General features: G+C 41.9%; 1 protein-coding gene across 1 annotated transcript in view; it reads right to left on the reverse strand.

The window, feature by feature from the left end:
• MROH2B (maestro heat like repeat family member 2B) overlaps positions 1-18,346 on the reverse strand; it is a 60,181-nt gene that overhangs the window by 12,639 nt on the left and 29,196 nt on the right. Inside the window, exons 20-30 of the mRNA XM_068534805.1 lie at positions 16,286-16,393; positions 15,582-15,734; positions 13,252-13,278; positions 12,413-12,532; positions 12,123-12,202; positions 7,069-7,204; positions 6,878-6,973; positions 6,529-6,618; positions 6,079-6,199; positions 3,926-4,023; positions 961-1,113 (exon numbers count right to left, since the gene is read on the reverse strand). Of these exons, the coding sequence (XP_068390906.1) occupies positions 961-1,113; positions 3,926-4,023; positions 6,079-6,199; positions 6,529-6,618; positions 6,878-6,973; positions 7,069-7,204; positions 12,123-12,202; positions 12,413-12,532; positions 13,252-13,278; positions 15,582-15,734; positions 16,286-16,393 (1,182 nt within the window). The remainder of the gene's footprint in view (positions 1-960; positions 1,114-3,925; positions 4,024-6,078; positions 6,200-6,528; positions 6,619-6,877; positions 6,974-7,068; positions 7,205-12,122; positions 12,203-12,412; positions 12,533-13,251; positions 13,279-15,581; positions 15,735-16,285; positions 16,394-18,346) is intronic.

Consider the following 18,346-nt stretch of genomic DNA (forward strand, 5'->3'; position numbering starts at 1 on the left):
AAACATGAATGCCACACAGTCCCATTTCAATGATTCTTGGAGAGGATTTAGGTCCCTACTGTAAGCCTTTACTTAGAGTGTGAACAACTTCCCCTTTTATGCTAAACACACAAATACATGGACATTCCAAATTTATTAACCTTTGATTCTCTCATGACTGGCCCAGGGCCTGCCACATAGTATGTACTCAATGAATGATTTTGAAAAAAGCTGATTGGACAGTAATTAGCACAGAGGTCATTTCTAAAAGTCATGCTTTGGAAAAATTTTAAATTTAGGGTGGTTGATTCTGGGCTATGGGGACCATAACTTCCTCCTCCTGTTCCCCTTGGAAAGCCTTTATTGAGTTAAAGATTCTTTTCCTCCTCAGTCTCTGAATTACTGGTATTCTGTTTCTGACTTTAAGACAGAGAGTAGAGTATCTCCATTTGGAGCTCTTAACCAGGCTTCCTGAATTTAAATCCTGTTCTCTCTGCTTAACTTTCCAGTTGGGAGGAGGGACTGAGACTTTTCTTTCAGTCAATTCCCCAGTGACAGCCTTTTTTACCAGAAAATACCTAAGGGGTGTGCAAGAGCAGCTCGCAGAGTGGCAGTGGGATTAGAAAACTCTCTTGGCCCTCAGTGGCCGTCTTACAGGCATTCGTTCACAAGGTCACGCTCATCTTGCAGACCTCACAACCCAGTTTTCCATGACCCACATGCCTCTGACCAGAGAGTGGCAGTCTGTAAAGTTCTTATCATCACAGACTAGAGAAGCAATTGAGTCAGGCTAGACAGGCACTCAGTGTGGGCCTGGCTGTCCACACGCAGCTTGGGTCTCTGTTGAGGCCTCTCGAGGCCGTGCACACTCCCGCCTGTGGCCCATCAGAGGACTAACTATGAAGTGGCCACCTACTTCTGGTATTGGCATTTCAGAAGTGTTAGAATTCTGCTCAGTTGTCAGATTAGCTCTTGGTTCACCTGATCTTCTAAAGCAGCTCCCTGCTCCTTCAGGGCAGCGATCATCCAGACGCCACATGCCTTTGTACACGTGGGGTTGAGGCTCTCCAGACCATCCAGGGTTTCCCCCAGGAACATGAGCATTTCTTCACTTGGGATGAGTCTACTGACGATCTGAGAATGAACCCGGAAAGACTCATGTCATCAACCACCTCACTTTGTATCTGGACACCTATTCTTTGTTTTAGGATATTAGAAACCACTGGGCTTTCCAAAAAGTTAGCATATGACCGGGGCCAAAGAAACCAGAGAGAATACTAAAATAGGACATAGACATGACCTGTCAACTTTAAGTAAACTTTCCTTGAAGTTATCTCTTGATCATTTCATTATTTATTAAATTCCAGGCCTGCCAAGGCAATTTCCTCTCCAAACCTGAAGTTACATCATACCCCATAAAGGAAAAATAATGCATACTGTTTATATGCCATTTTATATGTTGTAAAGTACTTTCACATACATTTCATGTATCATAGAAATAAGTCTTGTGTCTGCCAAAGAATAGCTAGGCTTGAAAATTCAGGAAATCTATCACCGTGTACTAAGTGCTGTGCTAAATACCCGGTGCCTCACAGTATCCATACAGAGGGTGAATTATTATTTTTTTAAACATCTTTATTGGAGTATAATTGCTTTACAATGCTGTGTTTCTGCTGTATAACAAAGTGAATCAGCTATACATATACATATATCCCCATATCTCCTTCCTCTTGTGTCTCCCTCCCACCCTCCCTATCCCACCCCTCTAGGTGGTCACAAAGCACTGAGCTGATCTCCCTGTGCTATGCAGCTGCTTCCCACTGGCTATCTATTTTACATTTGGTAGTGTATATATGTCCATGCCACTCTCTCACTTCATCCCAGCTTACCCTTCCCCTCCCCGTGTCCTTAAGTCCATTCTCTACGTCTGTGTCTTTATTCCTGTCCTGCCCCTAGGTTCTTCAGAACCATTTTTTTTTTTTTTTTTTAGATTCCATATATATGTGTTAGCATATGGTATTTGTTTTTCTCTTTCTGACTTACTTCACACAGAGGGTGAATTATTATGAACGCTGTCTTTTGCTTTTGCATGTTTCAAGATCAAGAGTAGTCAATAAAAAGTGAAGAAAATAAAAACTTTGCAATTTTGGTCTCTAAACAAGAACTATACACAATGTTTGGTTGCATATGTCTCTCCGTGTGTATGAGTGAAAAGGCAGGCAGGGGAGGTGAAAAGTTAGAAGTTTGAATAAAGTCCAGGAGCATTATCTGGGGCTTTAGCCAAGCAGGATGGTCATGATTATGAGTTTGTGGCTATGAAAACATTCCTATTCACAACCGACTTCCTCCAGTATTAAATGGCCCGATGATGTTTGGTAGAACCATCTTTGAGAGGCGATGAGTTCCTTTTCACGAGTAGTTGCATGTCCCAGCCGGTTTCTGAGTTACCATGGCTCCAAGATCAAGGCCTAGACTCGTGCCTCTGTTCTGTATAACACGAAATGCCTACCTGGGTCCAAGCTCAACAGTTATGTGTTTTGTTTTGTTTTTTTCATATTGGGATGGATATTGGTTTAGGAAGAAAGGAAGAAAGGGAATTCATGTTTTTGAGCACCTCTCATGCATCAGACACTTTCTTAGGCATTTGACATATGTTCCCTCCCTGTCCCCCACGGGCTTGTCTCCTATGTTCTCATCACCTTCTCATCCCCGCTGCTGCCTCCTTAGTCCAGGCCACCTAATCTCATATGTAGGTTCTTACGGTTTCCTTCAAACTAACCTCACTAGTTTCACTCTTGCCAGCCTATAGTCTAGTCTCAACATGGCAGCCCGATGACCCTTCAGAAAATATAAGTCCAATCATGTTCCTCCTCGCAGAACCACCACTAGCCCATAAGGAGCTTTTGTAAATTAGGAAAAGTGCCCTGTTCTCAAAGAGAGTTCTCTGTTATTGTCACAGTGACTGAGCTTGTTGGACCCTTTACTGCCCTCTGTGGATAACTGCCGTAATACACATATAAACCTATAATGTCCACATTAGGAATGATGCTGCCTCACACAAGGGTGCCCTTGTACATTTCACAACTGCCACATTGTACCTAGTGGTCTTGACTCTTCTGTTCAAAACTGCTCTGCTGGCTTTTGATTTCAATTGGAATAAAAGCCAAGATCCTTAACAAGTCCTGGAAGGCACTTCAATCAGCTCTGGGCTATCTCTTGGATCTCATGACCCACTTCTTTCTCCGCCTCAGGGCCTTTGCACATGCTGTTTCCACTCTGCCTGGAATGTTCTTTTCTAGATGTCTCCATGGTTCTCCCTTTCAGAGGGGTCTTCCTAGGGGATCACCCCTCCCGTACTCTTTATTCCCTTCCTTGATTTTATTTTTCTCAATTGTCACTACCTGACATCATATTTATCTGGCTGCTCCATCTACTAGGATGCAAGCTCAATGAGGGCAGGCATGTCTATCCTTAGAGCCTAGAAAATAGTGTGGCATGTGGTAGGTGCACAGGGCATATTAGGTGAATGAATAAATGAATGACTTGATCGACCAGGCCTCACAACAGCTCTGAGAGGGAGGTTATGCATTTTTTTTTTTTTTAAGATGAGGAGACTGATCACCCAGTGCACACACTTCAGGCAGTGCACACAGAGTGCGTCTGATCGACCCCAAAGTCCTGTTCCTTCCATTTCACCCCACTGCCTCCCTCACCCTGGAGAGGGCCACTTGGTTCCCCAGGTTTCCCAGAGTAGGAAATGATCAGTAGCAGGTGTTGCCTGTGCACATGGACCCAGAGTTAACAAATGAGTGGACAAAGGTCTTTCATTCAGCTAGAATGGCTCGGCTGTTGCCCTCCTGGGTAGCGGGGTGTACACAGCTGACTCATTTGGAAATCAACCCAGAATCATCCTTACATCCCTTGGCCAGTCCTCCATATCTATTACCTTTGCTATTTTGGAGGAAATCTTGATCTGGACTTGCACATCATCACATTGCAGCCCTTCCTGCAAATCCTGTAGCCTTTCCACTTCCAGGCAAATGCCTACAATCAACAAAGGGCAACATAGGAGTTCAAAGAGCTGATAGGGGTTGGAGAGGCTGTCTGTATTTTGATGTGACACTAATTCAGCTGCTGGATGCCTTTAACAAACCCACTAAAGCCTGTCTGATTAGATGGTGAGCATAAGAGCAAACACTGATTGAGTAGTTTCTGCATGCCAGCAGCATGCTAAATACTCTGCACGTAATGATCTCATTGCTCCTAAAAATGATCTGAGGTTATTTGCAGTTGAGAAAGCTGAGGCAGAGAGGTGTAAAGCCATTTGGCCGGATCACGCAGTTAGTAAAGATAGGAGAGCTGGAACCTGAACCCTGGTCTGACACCAATGCCCAGGCTCTCACTCCTCTGCTATACTGCTGTCTCTGTTGGAGTTCCGTTCTGCACTGAGCCACTTTGGAGGAAACGGTAAGGCAACCATTGTAATAGGAACATCAGCAACTGTGTAAGTGACTGTTGATATCAATTTGTAAATGCAGACCTAAACGCTAGTGATATTCTGTTTGTTGTTTGAATGGAGTATAGTAATTGTGGAAACTCACACCTGAACCACTCTGGAAGGCAGCCTAGCCAATGGGAAGACGACCTGGGCTCAAAGTCCAGCTCCACTGCTTTCAATTGTCCAAGCAACTGGTACATTTCTTAACCTCAGATCCCTCATCTGCTTTAACAACTGACTGAACAACATCCATGAGTATTAAATGGGTATTTAATTTAGTATCACACTAGTTACTTGTATCTAGTAAAAAAATAATCATCGTTTTCCTCTCTCTCTACCATATTTATTTGGTCAACCAAGAAAAAGAGTTAACGTGAATAATGAAGTATGGGATTTCTTGTCGACAAAGGATATTTAAGGACCTGAACTTTGCATGTTTCAGGAAAATAAAGGACACTAAAGGGAGAATAGGTAGAATAATAATAGAATTCTAATTCCTTTCTTCCTATGAGGTCCCTCTCTGGCACATTTCTTCTCATTAAAATGGTCCTTTAGTTCTCACTTCCTTAATTCATTTTTTTCTTCCCCCTGGCTTTGGTAAAAGCATATACCCTTCATGAATTATCTTCCCATATCCCAAGGGACTGTCCCTTGACTGTCCCATATCCCAAGAGACCTATTCGGGCTCTGTTGCATAGTTGGTCCTTTTTGACTGACTCTACCCTCTGCCCCTAACCAAATCCCACCTTTTGGCTCAAAAGCTTTTGCACAGCAAATCTCACATACTTTTCTTATGCGAATCTTAGAATTATAATATCTCTGTGCTTCCAGCATCAGAACAGTGTCTGACACATGAAAAGTCACTCAAGAAATGTTTACCGAGTACCTAAGAGAATGAAGAGTCGAGCATGGGCATGAGCTGCAGTCAACCTGGCTGAGTGTTCCTGGCTGCACCTGGTCTGCAGAGAACTGTGCATACGATGCAGGGCCCACCTCGGCGAAACACCTGCTGATTTCACCTGGATTTAATCAGGAAGCCCTGAGTGTTGGTTTCAGCCCGAGACTGATGTTTTAAAATTCCTTATATTTCCTGACATTGACAGTTATTCATGTGTCCTGGCAGAGCAGAGAGAGGTCCTGCTATGCAAGCTGGAAAAACCTCCACAAAGTTTTCTCTCTTAGAAAACTCTGAAAGGCACTTTAGCACCATAATAGTAGTGCAATTTCCTCTGGAAGAAAGCTGTGTGATAGAGAAAGCTTTGCTAATATGCCCAGTTGCTGTGTGATTTAAATCGGACTCTCTCGAAACATTTCACCTGCTTTAATGACTCTTTATCATGCTCTGGTGTTATTATCTTTATTTAAAAAAAACCAGAAGGCAGGGCCACTGAGGAAAAAGGATCTAAAAGAGAGACAAATTGTGTGACATAATTAAGGTAACAGAACTCAGAGATGGCTGAACTGGGGGAGGAGAAAGAGAAAGAGAGAAAGAGAGAGAGAGAGGAGGAAGGAGAGAGATATAGATGGACGAGGAGAAAAGCTGAGAACAAAAGAAAACAGGTATCTTCTCTGCATCTGTGGTTTTCACATCCTTCCCTCACCTTTTATGCAGAACAGACCAATAGCCGAGCTTGCAGCCGCCTGGCGGATGGAGGGCAGGGTGTCACAGGAGTGAGGAGCCAGGAGGCCGAGGAGTGAGCCGATTTTAAAGTTCTCTGGTGCCTGCAGGACAAAGGGGGACCCCAAGGTGATGGGGTGGCTTGACGATGTCCCAGGATAGTCCCAACACTGGATATTAAGTCCCTGTTCCTTCCGTGCAGGCCCTTAGAATAAAATGGACTCTCGGACTTTAAGGGCGGTAGTCAAGTAAGCGAGCAAGCGAGCAAGCGAGCAAAGACGCTCTGGGTTAGGACAGACCTCGCTGGTGGTTCTCCGGAAAGACTCCACCTGGGACTGGAGATCCATCCCGCACGAGTTTTGGATTCCAGCGGCCTCAGAGGTCCCCGCTGTTAGCAAGCAATGCCATCCATCCATTTTAGGGGCTTCCTTACCTCAATATCATTTGTCAGCACTTTCGCGGTGATCTGGAAGGCTCTTTCCCTTTCCCACTCTTTTTGTGAAACAAGCCACATTCGGAGAAGCTGTTGGTCAAAAAGTAGAAGTCCTTTCCTGAGTATCCTCGTATTCATTCGCTCTCGTTCTCTCGCTCTCGCTCTGCCTCCTCTGGAACAGGGTGCTGGCCTCCCCACAAACCCTTTTTACGTGGGCTGGCCCTACGTGGTGGGCTACGTGGGTCGGGCTGGAGGAGTCCCTGAGACGAGGATGAGGCAGAGTTTGGAGGGTGCCCTGGAGCACCGATTAGGGACCATGGGAGTCAGTTTGAGCAGCGGCCCTACTCACGTTGAACATTTCTTGACAGTCCTCTGCTTTCGCGTTATCCCACATCATGGCCCGCAGCAGCTTCCCCAGAGCATCCATGGATCGCTCGTAGAGAAACTGAAATCAGAGTGAGTGCGAGGGTCAGGCCGAGGGGAGCAAGTTCATTCATTCTACTCCACGCTTCACTCGCCTCGGGCCTCGCCCCCTCATACATGAATGTGCTCCTTGTCCTTGTCTGTCTCGCCCTCATTTTTGAGTTTTTCCAGAGGTGGAAGGGGCAGCAGCTTCCGAATGTTCTCCTCGAGAATATTAAGATGGTCATTCAGTGAGAGCTGAGGTTTCAGTTTACTGAAACGAGAACCACGTGGAGGAGTGGATATTAAGTTGACAAACAAAACATGACCCAGTAGAATTCCCAAGAACTGCCAGTCTGAAGGGGTCAGGTACGTTTCTGATGGGCTGGGATGTTGAGGGAGGTGGTGATGGAAGTAGAGAGAGACTGGGGACATAGAACCAGACTGTAGCGATGGGCATAGTCCACAGGCTTCAGGTCTAATTTATTAGAGTGATAAACAAACCATCACTTGCTTTGCATTACTTTACCCTTTATTGTATGATCTAACATTAATCTACTTATTTTCTTCAGCACTCGATTGTGTGTGCGTGGGTGTGTGTGTGATAGAGGGAGAGAGAGAGAGAGAGAGAGAGAGAGAGAGAGAGAGAGAGAGATTCTAAGTTTGGAGCAGTGAGTTTTATAAATTTCATATGTCCTCTCATGTTATATGTAGTGTCACACATACTACAGGTTCTTACAAATGCACAAGTGAATAAATGATAATGGAATCTTCCTTCTTTTCTTCCTTTCTTTCCTTCCTCTCTCTCTCTCTTTCTTTCTTTCTGACGTATACTATAGACATTATGAGGATATAAACAAACCTGGACGTAACTGGGAAAAATGCAAATGTTCAATAAACATGAAAAACTCCATTTGTTATTAAATAAGTGTAAATTAAGACAATACAATACCACTTGTCAGCAACCAAATTAACAAAGAAGTTAAAAATGATGACACTGTCAGAGAAAGGTGAAATTGGTTCTCTCACTGGAGAGTAAAAGTCAGTAACAGCTGGGACAGCTCTATTGAAAGTGTTAAATGTGTTGACAGATGCTGAACAATCTTCTCATCCTTACTGTCTGGCTGGCTGTTTAAAAAACTCAACTTATTGAGCTATAATTTACGCACAACCAGCTGCATCCATTAAAGTGTGCAATCAAATGAGTTTCATACTCATGGAACCACCACTATAATCAATATAGAACATTGCTATCATCCCCCAATTTTTCCTCATGCTTCTTTGCAGTTCGTCTCTTCCTCTACCCTGGCCCAAGGCAACCACTGATTTGCTTTCTGCCATTAGAGATTAGTTTGTAAGTTCTACAGGTGTCCTGTCCATGTGAGGATAGCCATTAGCAACATGTGGCTATTGAACACTTGAGTTGTGGCTGGTTTGATTTAAAATATGCTGTAATTGTAAAACACACTGGATTTTGAAGATTTAGTATGAAAATCATGTAAATTATCTTATTACTTCTTTATTTTAAATACTTGAAATAATACACTGAATATATTAGATTAAAATTAATTATTAAAATTAATTTAACTTGTTTCTTTTTACACGTTTAAAAGTGGCTACTAGAAAATTTTAAATGACATATGTAACTTGTATTATACTTTATTTCTACTTGACAATACTGTTCTGGAGGCTGGTTAATTCTTAACTTATCTTCAAGATTTATTTGCACTTTCTTTAAACTTCCCTCATCTTTGTAAACATGGCAACTTGTGCCTTCCCTTATTTTGCTTCTTATCGAGTTTTAGAGAAATTATGTGAATGTGTTTTGCATTTATTTCCCCTAGTTGACTAAAACTCCTTCAGAGCAAGGCCGTATTTTGTTCAACATTGTCCTTTTAAAACCTAGCTCAGTGTCTGATACATGGATGCAGCTCAATAATATTTATTGAAACAAATTGTCAACTTTTATAATTAGAAGTTCAGAGAACACTTTTTGCACAAGGGTGTTCACCAAAGTATTACTTATAGTTTTTAAAAACAATAAATAATTAAATGTAGCAATAGGAGGTTGATTAATAATTAAATGTAACAATATGAGGCATATCTATGCACCAAGATATTAGGCAGCCATTAAAAATGATGTTTGTTACCTCAACATAATAAATGCCACATATGAAAAGCCTACAGCTAACATCATGCACAATGGTGAAAGACTGAAAACTGTCCCTCTAAGATCAGGAACAAGACAAAGATGCCACTTCTATTTAACATAATACTGGAAGTTCCAGCCAGAGCAATTAAATAAGAAAAATAAATAAAAGGCATCCAGATTGGAAAGGTGAAGTAAATTATCTCTGTTTGCAGATGACATGATCTTATACATAGACAATCCTAAAGAATCTACAAAAAATATTAAAACTAATAAGCAAATTCATCAGAGTTGCAGAATACAGGGACTTCCCTGGTGGCTCAGTGGTTAAGAATCCGCCTGCCAATGCAGGGGACACGGGTTCAAGCCCAGGTCCGGGAAGATCCCACATGCCGTGGAGCAACTAAGCCTGTGTGCCACAACTACTGAGCCTGTGCTTTAGGGCCTGAGCGCCATAACTACTGAGCCCACGTGCTGCAACTGTTGAAGCCTATGTGCCTAGAGCCCATTCTCCTCAACAAGAGAAGCCACCGCAGTGAGAAACCCATACACTGCAACGAAGAATAGCCGCCGCTTGCCGCAACTAGAGAAAGCCCACGCACAGCAACAAAGACCCAACACAGCCACACACACACACAAAAATTGCAGAATACAAAATCAACACACAAAAATCAGTTGCATTTTTATACACTTAAACAATGAACCATCAAAAAAAGAAATTAACAATTCCATTTACAATAGCATCAGAAAGAATAAAGTACTTAGAAATAACCAAGAAGGTGAAAGACTTGTACTCTGAAAACCACAAAATGTTGCTGAAGGAAATTAAAGAAGACACAAATAAAGAGAAAGACATTCCATGTCCTTGGATTTGAGTATTTATTATTGTTAAGATGTCCATACAAAGCAGTCTACAGATTTAATGGAATTCCTATCAGAATCCCAATGACACTTTTTGAAGAAATAGAAAAATCCATCCTAAAACTCACATGGAATCTCAAGTGACCCCAAGTAACCAAAACAATCTTGAAAAGAACAAAGTTGGAGATCTCACACTTCCTGGTTTCAAAACTTATTACACAACCACAGCAATCAAACCAGTATAGTACTGGCATAATTAAACAGACATACAGACCAATGGAATACAATAGACAGCCCAGAAATAAACTCTAGTGTATATGGTCAGATGATTTCCAACAAGGGTTCCAAGACCATTCAGAGGGGAATGATATTGGATTTGGCAATGATTTCTTGGATATGACATTAAAAGCACAGATGATGAAAGTACAAATAGACAAATGGGCCTATATCAAAATTAAAAACTTCTGTGCATCAAGAACACAATTTAGAGTAAAAGACAACCTATGGAATGAGAGAAAATATTTGCAAATCATATATCTAATAAGGGGTTAATAACCTTATAGAGAATAGACAGAATATAAAATATATAAAGAACTTCTACAACTCAACAACAACAAAAAGAGAGAACCAAAAAAAAAAAAAGGGACAAAGGATTGAACAGACATTTTTCCAAAGAAGATATACAAAGAGGCAATAAGGCTATGAAAAGATGCTCAAAGTCATTAATCATTAGGGAAATGCAACTCGAAGCCACAATGAGATACCACCTCACACCCATTAGGATGGCTACTGTAAAAACAAACAAAGAGAAAATAACAAAGTGATGGCAAGGATACAGAAAAATTAGAACCCTTGTGCACTGCTGGTGGGAATGTAAAATAGTGTCACTGCCGGAGAAAACAGTATGGTGGTTCCTCTAAAGATAAAAATAGGCTTGCCATATGATCCAACAGGCCTACTTATGGGTATATACCCAAAATAATTAAAAGCAGGGTCTGGAAGAGATATCTGTGCACCCATGTTCATAGCAGCATTATTTACCATAGCCAAAATGTGAACAACACCCATCAGATGACTGTCCAACAGATGAATGGATTAACAAAATATGGTATACACATAGAATGGAATATTGTTCAGCCTTAAAAAAGGAATGAAATTCTGATTCATGCTACAACATGGATGGACCTTGAAGACATTGTTCTAAGGGAAATAAGCCAGGTATCAAAAGATAAATAGTGTATGATGCCACTTACATGAGTTACCTAAAGTATAAAATTCACAGAGACAGAAAGTAGAATGGTAGTTGCCAGGGCTGGTGGAAGGAGGGAATGAAGAGTTGTTTAATGGGTACAGAGCTTCAGTTTTGCAAGATGAAAAGAGTTCTGGAGATTGCTTTGCACAACAATGTAAAAGTACTTAACACACTGAACTGTACACTTAAAAATGGCTCAGATGATAAACATGTATATTTTACCACAATCAAAAATTAAAAAATTTAATAAAAAATGACTGATGTCTGTGAAGAGTTGGTAATAACATGGGAATATGTAAGATGAGGTGAGAAAAAAAAAACAGGATAAAAAATCATATGCAGAGTAGAATCTCAACTCTGTAACCAACATGGAAGACTAGAAATAAAGACCTGGAAATATACCAAAATGTTGATAATAAGGGGGGGGGGGAGGATTGGGATGCTTTTTATTATTTTTTAAAACTTTCTATAGTTTCCAGGTTTTAACAGTGAACTTCTATTTCTTTTACTGCAGGGGAAAAATATTATTTTAAAAACGTGCTTAAAATTATTATCTTCTTCAGGCTTATTGCTGCTAACCAAACTAGGGTGTGATTAAGGGTTTCATATATTTCTAATGGGAAGATTAAAATTTGCCTACAGGCCAAGATAAATTATTTTTGCACAGAAATTTCAGACCTCATATATCAATAAGTCTGACTCTTGTAAGCAGCTCCGCTAGTCCCTGTGAGTCAACAAATGCTCAGGCTGTTAGTCAATTCTGTCACTCTGGAAAGAGAAAAAGCCCCCATTTGAAATAACCTATTGATGAACTGTGTTCATGTTTGATCGGTGCACTAGAGTCTGCACCGATCGATAAGTCAGTTGATCAGAATAAGGAGATGGGGGAGGAAATATTTTTTCAATGAGAACAAACAAAAAATTCTCTACCTGAGGTATCTGATGGCGATTAAGGCTTTCCACCGAACAGGGCTAGCCAAGGAATCCAGGGGCTCATCTCTGATGAAGTCCTGCAACACAGACAAGGAGGTGAGCTGTCTCAGGAAGGACCAGGGGAGTTTCTAGACGCAAAGAGGTGGAAACCTCATTGGACCGTTGGGCACCCTCAGGCAGAAATATGGCCAAGGTCTGTTCTTTGGGCCTGGTGAGTTTTACCCATTACCTGCACTCTTGGTAATGAACTTCTCAGGGTCTTGCCCATGTCCTCCCTGCACACTCACCAGCATGTAACCCAGCAGCACCTCCTTGTAGGAAAACTTGAACTTCTCATCCTCAGCATCTTGGACAGCAATGGCAATTTCCGTGATACTTCTTATAAAACTCATCTGCAGATCCATGTCCTAAAGCAAAATGACTCACAGTGCAAGCCAGGGTCTTAGGCACCACACCCGGTTCTACACATAGGGTTGAAATATGTGCTCAGACAGGAGTGACACTGCTCCTTTTGCCATCTCCACCTTCGTCTCGGATCCAAGTTGCAGGGAAGTTGAGAAACTAAGGTCAATCTCCAACCCCTCCAGCTCCCACCATAAACTGAGGTTTCTCTAGAGCAGTGGCTTTCAAACATTGTTGATCAGAAATCAAAATAGGAAACCGTTTACAATTCTACCCAGTACTTACATGCGCAATATAGTGAATGTATATATATAAAATACATAACTGAAATAAAAGTTTTATGATATTTATTATTGCTATATGCAGTATACTCTTCTGTTTCTCTTTTATTTCATTACAAACAGTTTTGCTGGTTTTGATCTATATTAAATTGATTGCATGATCTACCGGTGGTTTACGACCCACAGTTCTAAGAACACTGTTCTAGTTTACAGTCTAACTTCCAAACCACCTAGAAGCAAATACAGCTCCTTGTTCTGCCTTAACTTAGACTCAGGGTTCCTGGCTTCAGAACTGGATTAATTAGTTGTATTTTGGGATCCTTTCCTGTGGAATCAAATCAAGAGAACATTTGTGCTTACTGTACTTCCAGGGAGCATGATTTGTATTCAAATGTATTTATACTCAAACACAGGTATTCAAATATATCACATATGCTGCATACCTTGTTCATCACAGCCATGCCCAGAACCTGAAAAAAATCAAAGGCAGAAGCAGACACTAGGGCAGCAGTTAGAGTTCCCTCATCCCAACAAAAAGACCCACCCATCAACCTGAAGAACAGCAGTGAAGCAGGATGCCGAGTCTTTCCAGCTGGTGGGAGCTGTTGCCTCCCTCCCCCAGTTTCAAAGGGAGACCCTGTACACTGGTAGATTCTTTGCCCTGGGTGAATCATGACTAAACTTCAGAAAGCAGCATAAAGGTGTCAAGCCTTTGGGCTTCAGGCTTCTCATTTTAAAGAGGCTCTATCAGACTTTGGTAAGAAAAAGGGTATTAAGGCTCTTGGCAGAAAGAGCGGTGAAAAGTTATAAAATGAAAGTTAATAGGGCAGCTGACTTTGGAATTGAGATATAGTTAGTTCTGCGACAACACCTTTGTTGAAAATGCAAATTTGTTCCAACGAAACTGATACATGAGGGAATACTTTTAGCATATTCTGAATTTTGAGTTTCCTTATGCACAGTTTTTTCCGTGAGAGCAAAAAGGTGCAACAGTTGAACTGAGCCGCATAGGAAGACTTGTGCACATACCTTGAATATCTGTCAGCTGCCTTTGTTTACTGTGTGTGGTGAGCTGCTGTCATTCAAATCTGGCATTACAGCTGTTTGTCAGATTTCAGATAACCCTCTTTCCCACCACCATTTCATAGTAGCTCATAAATTGCACAGCTGACTTCAGGTGTTTTTCAAGGAAACGTGCCATCATTTCTTGGCAGTATCTATATATTTCCTAAATGTTCTTTAAATTACTTTTGAAAATTTAATTCTGTTTTTTTTTTTTTTAATGTGTCATTGATGGGGTTTTTTGAATGTTGTTCCCCTCACCCCATTTCCCCCATAATCCCTGTGGTTTTTCTGGTACTGTCTTGTGCAAATGTTGCCTTATAGCAGAACTGACCTCAAAGTGTCCAGTGATCTTTATCTGAAACATCTTTGTCTCTTTCCTTTTTTATTTTTATAATAATTTTCCTCAATGATGGACTAAATATTAATGTAACATAAAACGTCTTTGAAAATTGTGTTTTCAGTTCTCATCATTGCTTATCAAATTTTGGGTATGTCAGAATCACTTTTTGAGGAAGGTGTTAAAATTACAGATTCAGTGATCCATCCTTGAAGACCGATTCATTAGCGGTCTCTATTTTTAACAGGCTTTCCAGGTAATTCTCATGCAGCTGAGGTGTGGGGGTCACTGCCCTACATCCTTCCACTAGCAGGTACCTATATCTACAATACCGTGAGCTCCCTATGAGTCCATTCTTCTCACATACACACATGAATAAATGCCAAGGGCACAGATTTATCAAACAGGTGGTTTGTGGAGGACACAGAAGATAAGGAACATAAAATACAGTCCCTAACCTCAAGGTGCTGTCAATCTAATGGGAGAAGCAGATGTGCAGGTAATCAGCAAAAACCCCTAAACCTGGCTGTGAATAAGAATCTTTCATAAACCTTTAAAAAATACAAATGGCAGACCCCACCCCAGACTTACTGAGGCAACCTCCCTGGATAATGAATCTGGGAAGCCATATTTTAAACTTGATTGCTAGGTGGGTCTTAGGTGGCTAACTTGGTACTAATCAGCAAAATGGCTGAACTGACAACATGTAGAAAGCATTTTACTAAAGATACAAAAAGTGCTATGGGGGACAGAAACGATTGGATGAATTCGGTTCTGTGGTTCTGAGGCAGAAGCATCCTTGGCATGTTTGAGGGGCATCAAGGATGGTCAGCGTGGCTGGGATGAAGGTGGAGGGGGAAATTAGTACAACTTGAGGTGGATTGAGTAGATTGACAAGTGATGCATTTTACTCACTTAAAAATACATAAATGGCTCTTACTATTTGTGAGGTACTCTTTTAGATGGCTTATAAGTATTACCCTATAAAAGGTTAAACAGCTACCATTAGCAACACATCAGAGACTATTACAGGGAAGTAATAAGCCAGCTGCCCTAAAGTAGCACAGGAGTCATTGCTTTAAGTTTAAACGAGGGTGAGATCATGGTGGGTACAACTGGTCTAGGAAGGCAACACGGGAGTGGTGGGATGTGAACTGCCCAAGGTCTTAAGAAAGAAACAAATCGCTCAACTCTTGTTTCATAATAAAATGTTCTCTTTCCATAGGTTCTCATCCTCCAAACATACTATACCATACCCTATCTTTCCTTTGGTCTGTATCCTTTGAGCATGAAGATTTCCAAGAGCTGAGTCCCTCCAAGTTTTGGGAATCCCGGCCTTGGAAATCGAGGTGGCCCTGTGTTGGTCTTTACCTGAGAGCACTGGCCATAAAGAAACAGGACTTGGGATACAATGTCTTGATCAAGCCTGGTGAGGAGCTGACTCTTGGGAGCATGGAGGGCCATGGCTCCATAGATTAGCATGATGTCAGTCTTGGTCAGGCTCTTTTTCCCAGAGAAAATACCCTGAAGAGGAGGAAAGAGAGACATAAAAAATATGACTGAAGGAGTTTCTTTTTCTCTCATATTTTTTCCTAATTCTATGGGCCACTATGGGGGTTAAGAAACGGGATTGAGATTATTACAATTAGTCTAAAGCTGATACTCTTGCTGATATAAATTTAAACACACAGGACGGTGTTGTGGATCTATCAGGCGTTAAGAGAGGTACCTGTGAGAAGGCTTGCATTACTTTTTACTCATTAAATCCTTCTCCTTTAGGGGAAGCAGAGTGTACACAATGGAAACTGTCCATGAGGCCTGAGCAGCTGGGACAAACCTAGGCACACACGGAGCTCCTTAGGGCCTCCCAGGTCAGCATTAGTGACAGAAAGTGGAGGAGACTTGGTACCTAGCTGGTCATTCTTCAGGGCTTGGGTTCAGACAGTTCTGACCTGGAATAAAGACCTGGGGATGGGAGCAAGTATAATACGGAGAAAGGATATTCACTGAAGGAGTCAGTGTCATTTGCCTTTGCAATGACCAAGGGCTTTGGAGGAAAAGATTCTTCTTTTTACCTTGCATCGATTCATGAAAAACTTTTCCCGATCTTGGAATGTTTTAAGAACTTTTAAAACAATTTCAAAGTGGTTCTCGGCACAGTATCCTAAGATAGATGTTATTCCCTAAAATCGGAAAAGATAGGACATTTTGAGTTTATTCATCTATTCAACAAATATTTATTGAGCACCTATTATGTGTCAGGAACTCTTCTAGGTGCAGGGGATACAGGATTGAACAAAACACATCAAACTCCCCATCCTTTTGAGTGTACAGCCAGGGGAAGTCATGGGGAAGTGACAGAGAAGTGACATAAAGTGAACACATAAATTTGATAAGCATGTAAATGTAAATGTATAGTATGTCAGAAGGTGATAAGTGCTATGGAGATAAGAAAAGCAAAAAAAAAAAAAAAAAAAAGAGTAGAAGCTGCACATTGGGGGGAGTTGGCAATATAAATAGGGTGCCCAGAGAAGGCCTCAATACAGGGCGACATGGAGAAGAGTCCTGAAATAAGCAAGAGACTGAGCCATTGGACTACCTGGGAAGCAGAGTTCTAAACAGATGGAGTAAGTGCAAAGGCCCTGAGGTCTATCGAGGAGGGCAGAAGGAACAATCAAGGGGAAGTGCAGGATGAGGTGAGAGAGGAAGTGGGGGTTGGTCTGAGTAGGGCCTTTCAGGCCACAGCCAGTAATTTGGATTTCTAATCTTAGACTACTGGGAAGCCAGTGGAGGTTTTTTTGAGCTAGAGTTGACTGTCGTTTCTATAGAATCCCTCTCCTGCTGAACCCTTACTTTATCTCAAGTGGCTAAAATGTTGAAAGCTGGTAGCTCCTGTTTCACGCTCTATGGTCATATTTCCCCCCTTGCCCACATTCTTCCCACCTGTCTTGCTCGAGGCTCACTTCACTACTGTACCTTCATGGCAGTTTGTTTATGAGTCCTGTTATATTTCATCTGATTGCACAACCCTGCTAGAACCACCATGACCACTGTCACCAAGGTCTCAACCAGCACTGTTCTTAGTCCTCAGATACTAGGCCACATACTCTCCATTATCAGAAGATGCCTGGAAGAGATCTTTAAAGGCTTGTGGCCTGATGTCTCTGTGTTCCTTGGTCATGGCCTAAGGTATAAACCTCTCTGTGTCTTTCAGCCTCTGGGTCCTGTCACCCCACGGTGCTCTGTGTTTCTCCTCTCCCAACCGATCTACCTAACGTCTTAACTCCTTCCCCTACTTTTCCACCTATGTCCCACTGTCTTTCTATCATGTAAGTCTGGCAAAACCCAAGCCCTGGATAAATCTGACTCCCCATCTTGACGATCACCTATCCCTACACCTCATCTGCAGGAGGCTACTGGAAAAAAAAAGTGACCCCACTGAGAAAATAGGTGGCAGTAGAAGATGATTTCAACCCCCAGCGGGGCCCTCAAATCTGCACAGATGTCCTACATCTTTCCCTGAGTCCATTTTCTCTCTCCAGTTCCTCACAGTTGCAACCTCAGCTCTTTTCTTTTCTTTTTTTTTTTTTTTTTAAAGTTGCAGCTTTCTTTCAAGGCATTTAAACTTGCTTTACTAGATTTCAGTTTTAGTTCCAGGCATTTTAAATTTATTTATTTATTTATTTATTTATTTATTTATTTATGGCTGTGTTGGGTCTTCGTTTCTGTGCGAGGGCTTTCTCTAGTTGCGGCAAGCGGGGGCCACTCTTCATCACGGTGCGCGGGCCTCTCACTATCACGGCCTCTCTTGTTGCGGAGCACAGGCTCCAGACGCGCAGGCTCAGTAGTTGTGGCTCACGGGCCCAGCTGCTCCGCGGCATGTGGGATCTTCCCAGACCAGGGCTCGAACCCATGTCCCCTGCATTGGCAGGCAGACTCTCAACCACTGCGCCACCAGGGAAGCCCCTCAGCTCTTTTCTCCTGAAACTGTTCACTAAGCACTATCCATGAATAAGAACTTTGAGAAGGGTTCTGTTTTCCCTTATTTTACTTGGAAGAACCTGAGGGATGTAGGTAGCATGTTGTAGAGGCAAGATTTGAATCCAGCTAGTCTGACATCAGAATCAGAGCTCAGG

Source organism: Eschrichtius robustus, chromosome 2, assembly GCF_028021215.1.
Source record: "Eschrichtius robustus isolate mEscRob2 chromosome 2, mEscRob2.pri, whole genome shotgun sequence".
Lineage (NCBI taxonomy): Eukaryota > Metazoa > Chordata > Mammalia > Artiodactyla > Eschrichtiidae > Eschrichtius > Eschrichtius robustus.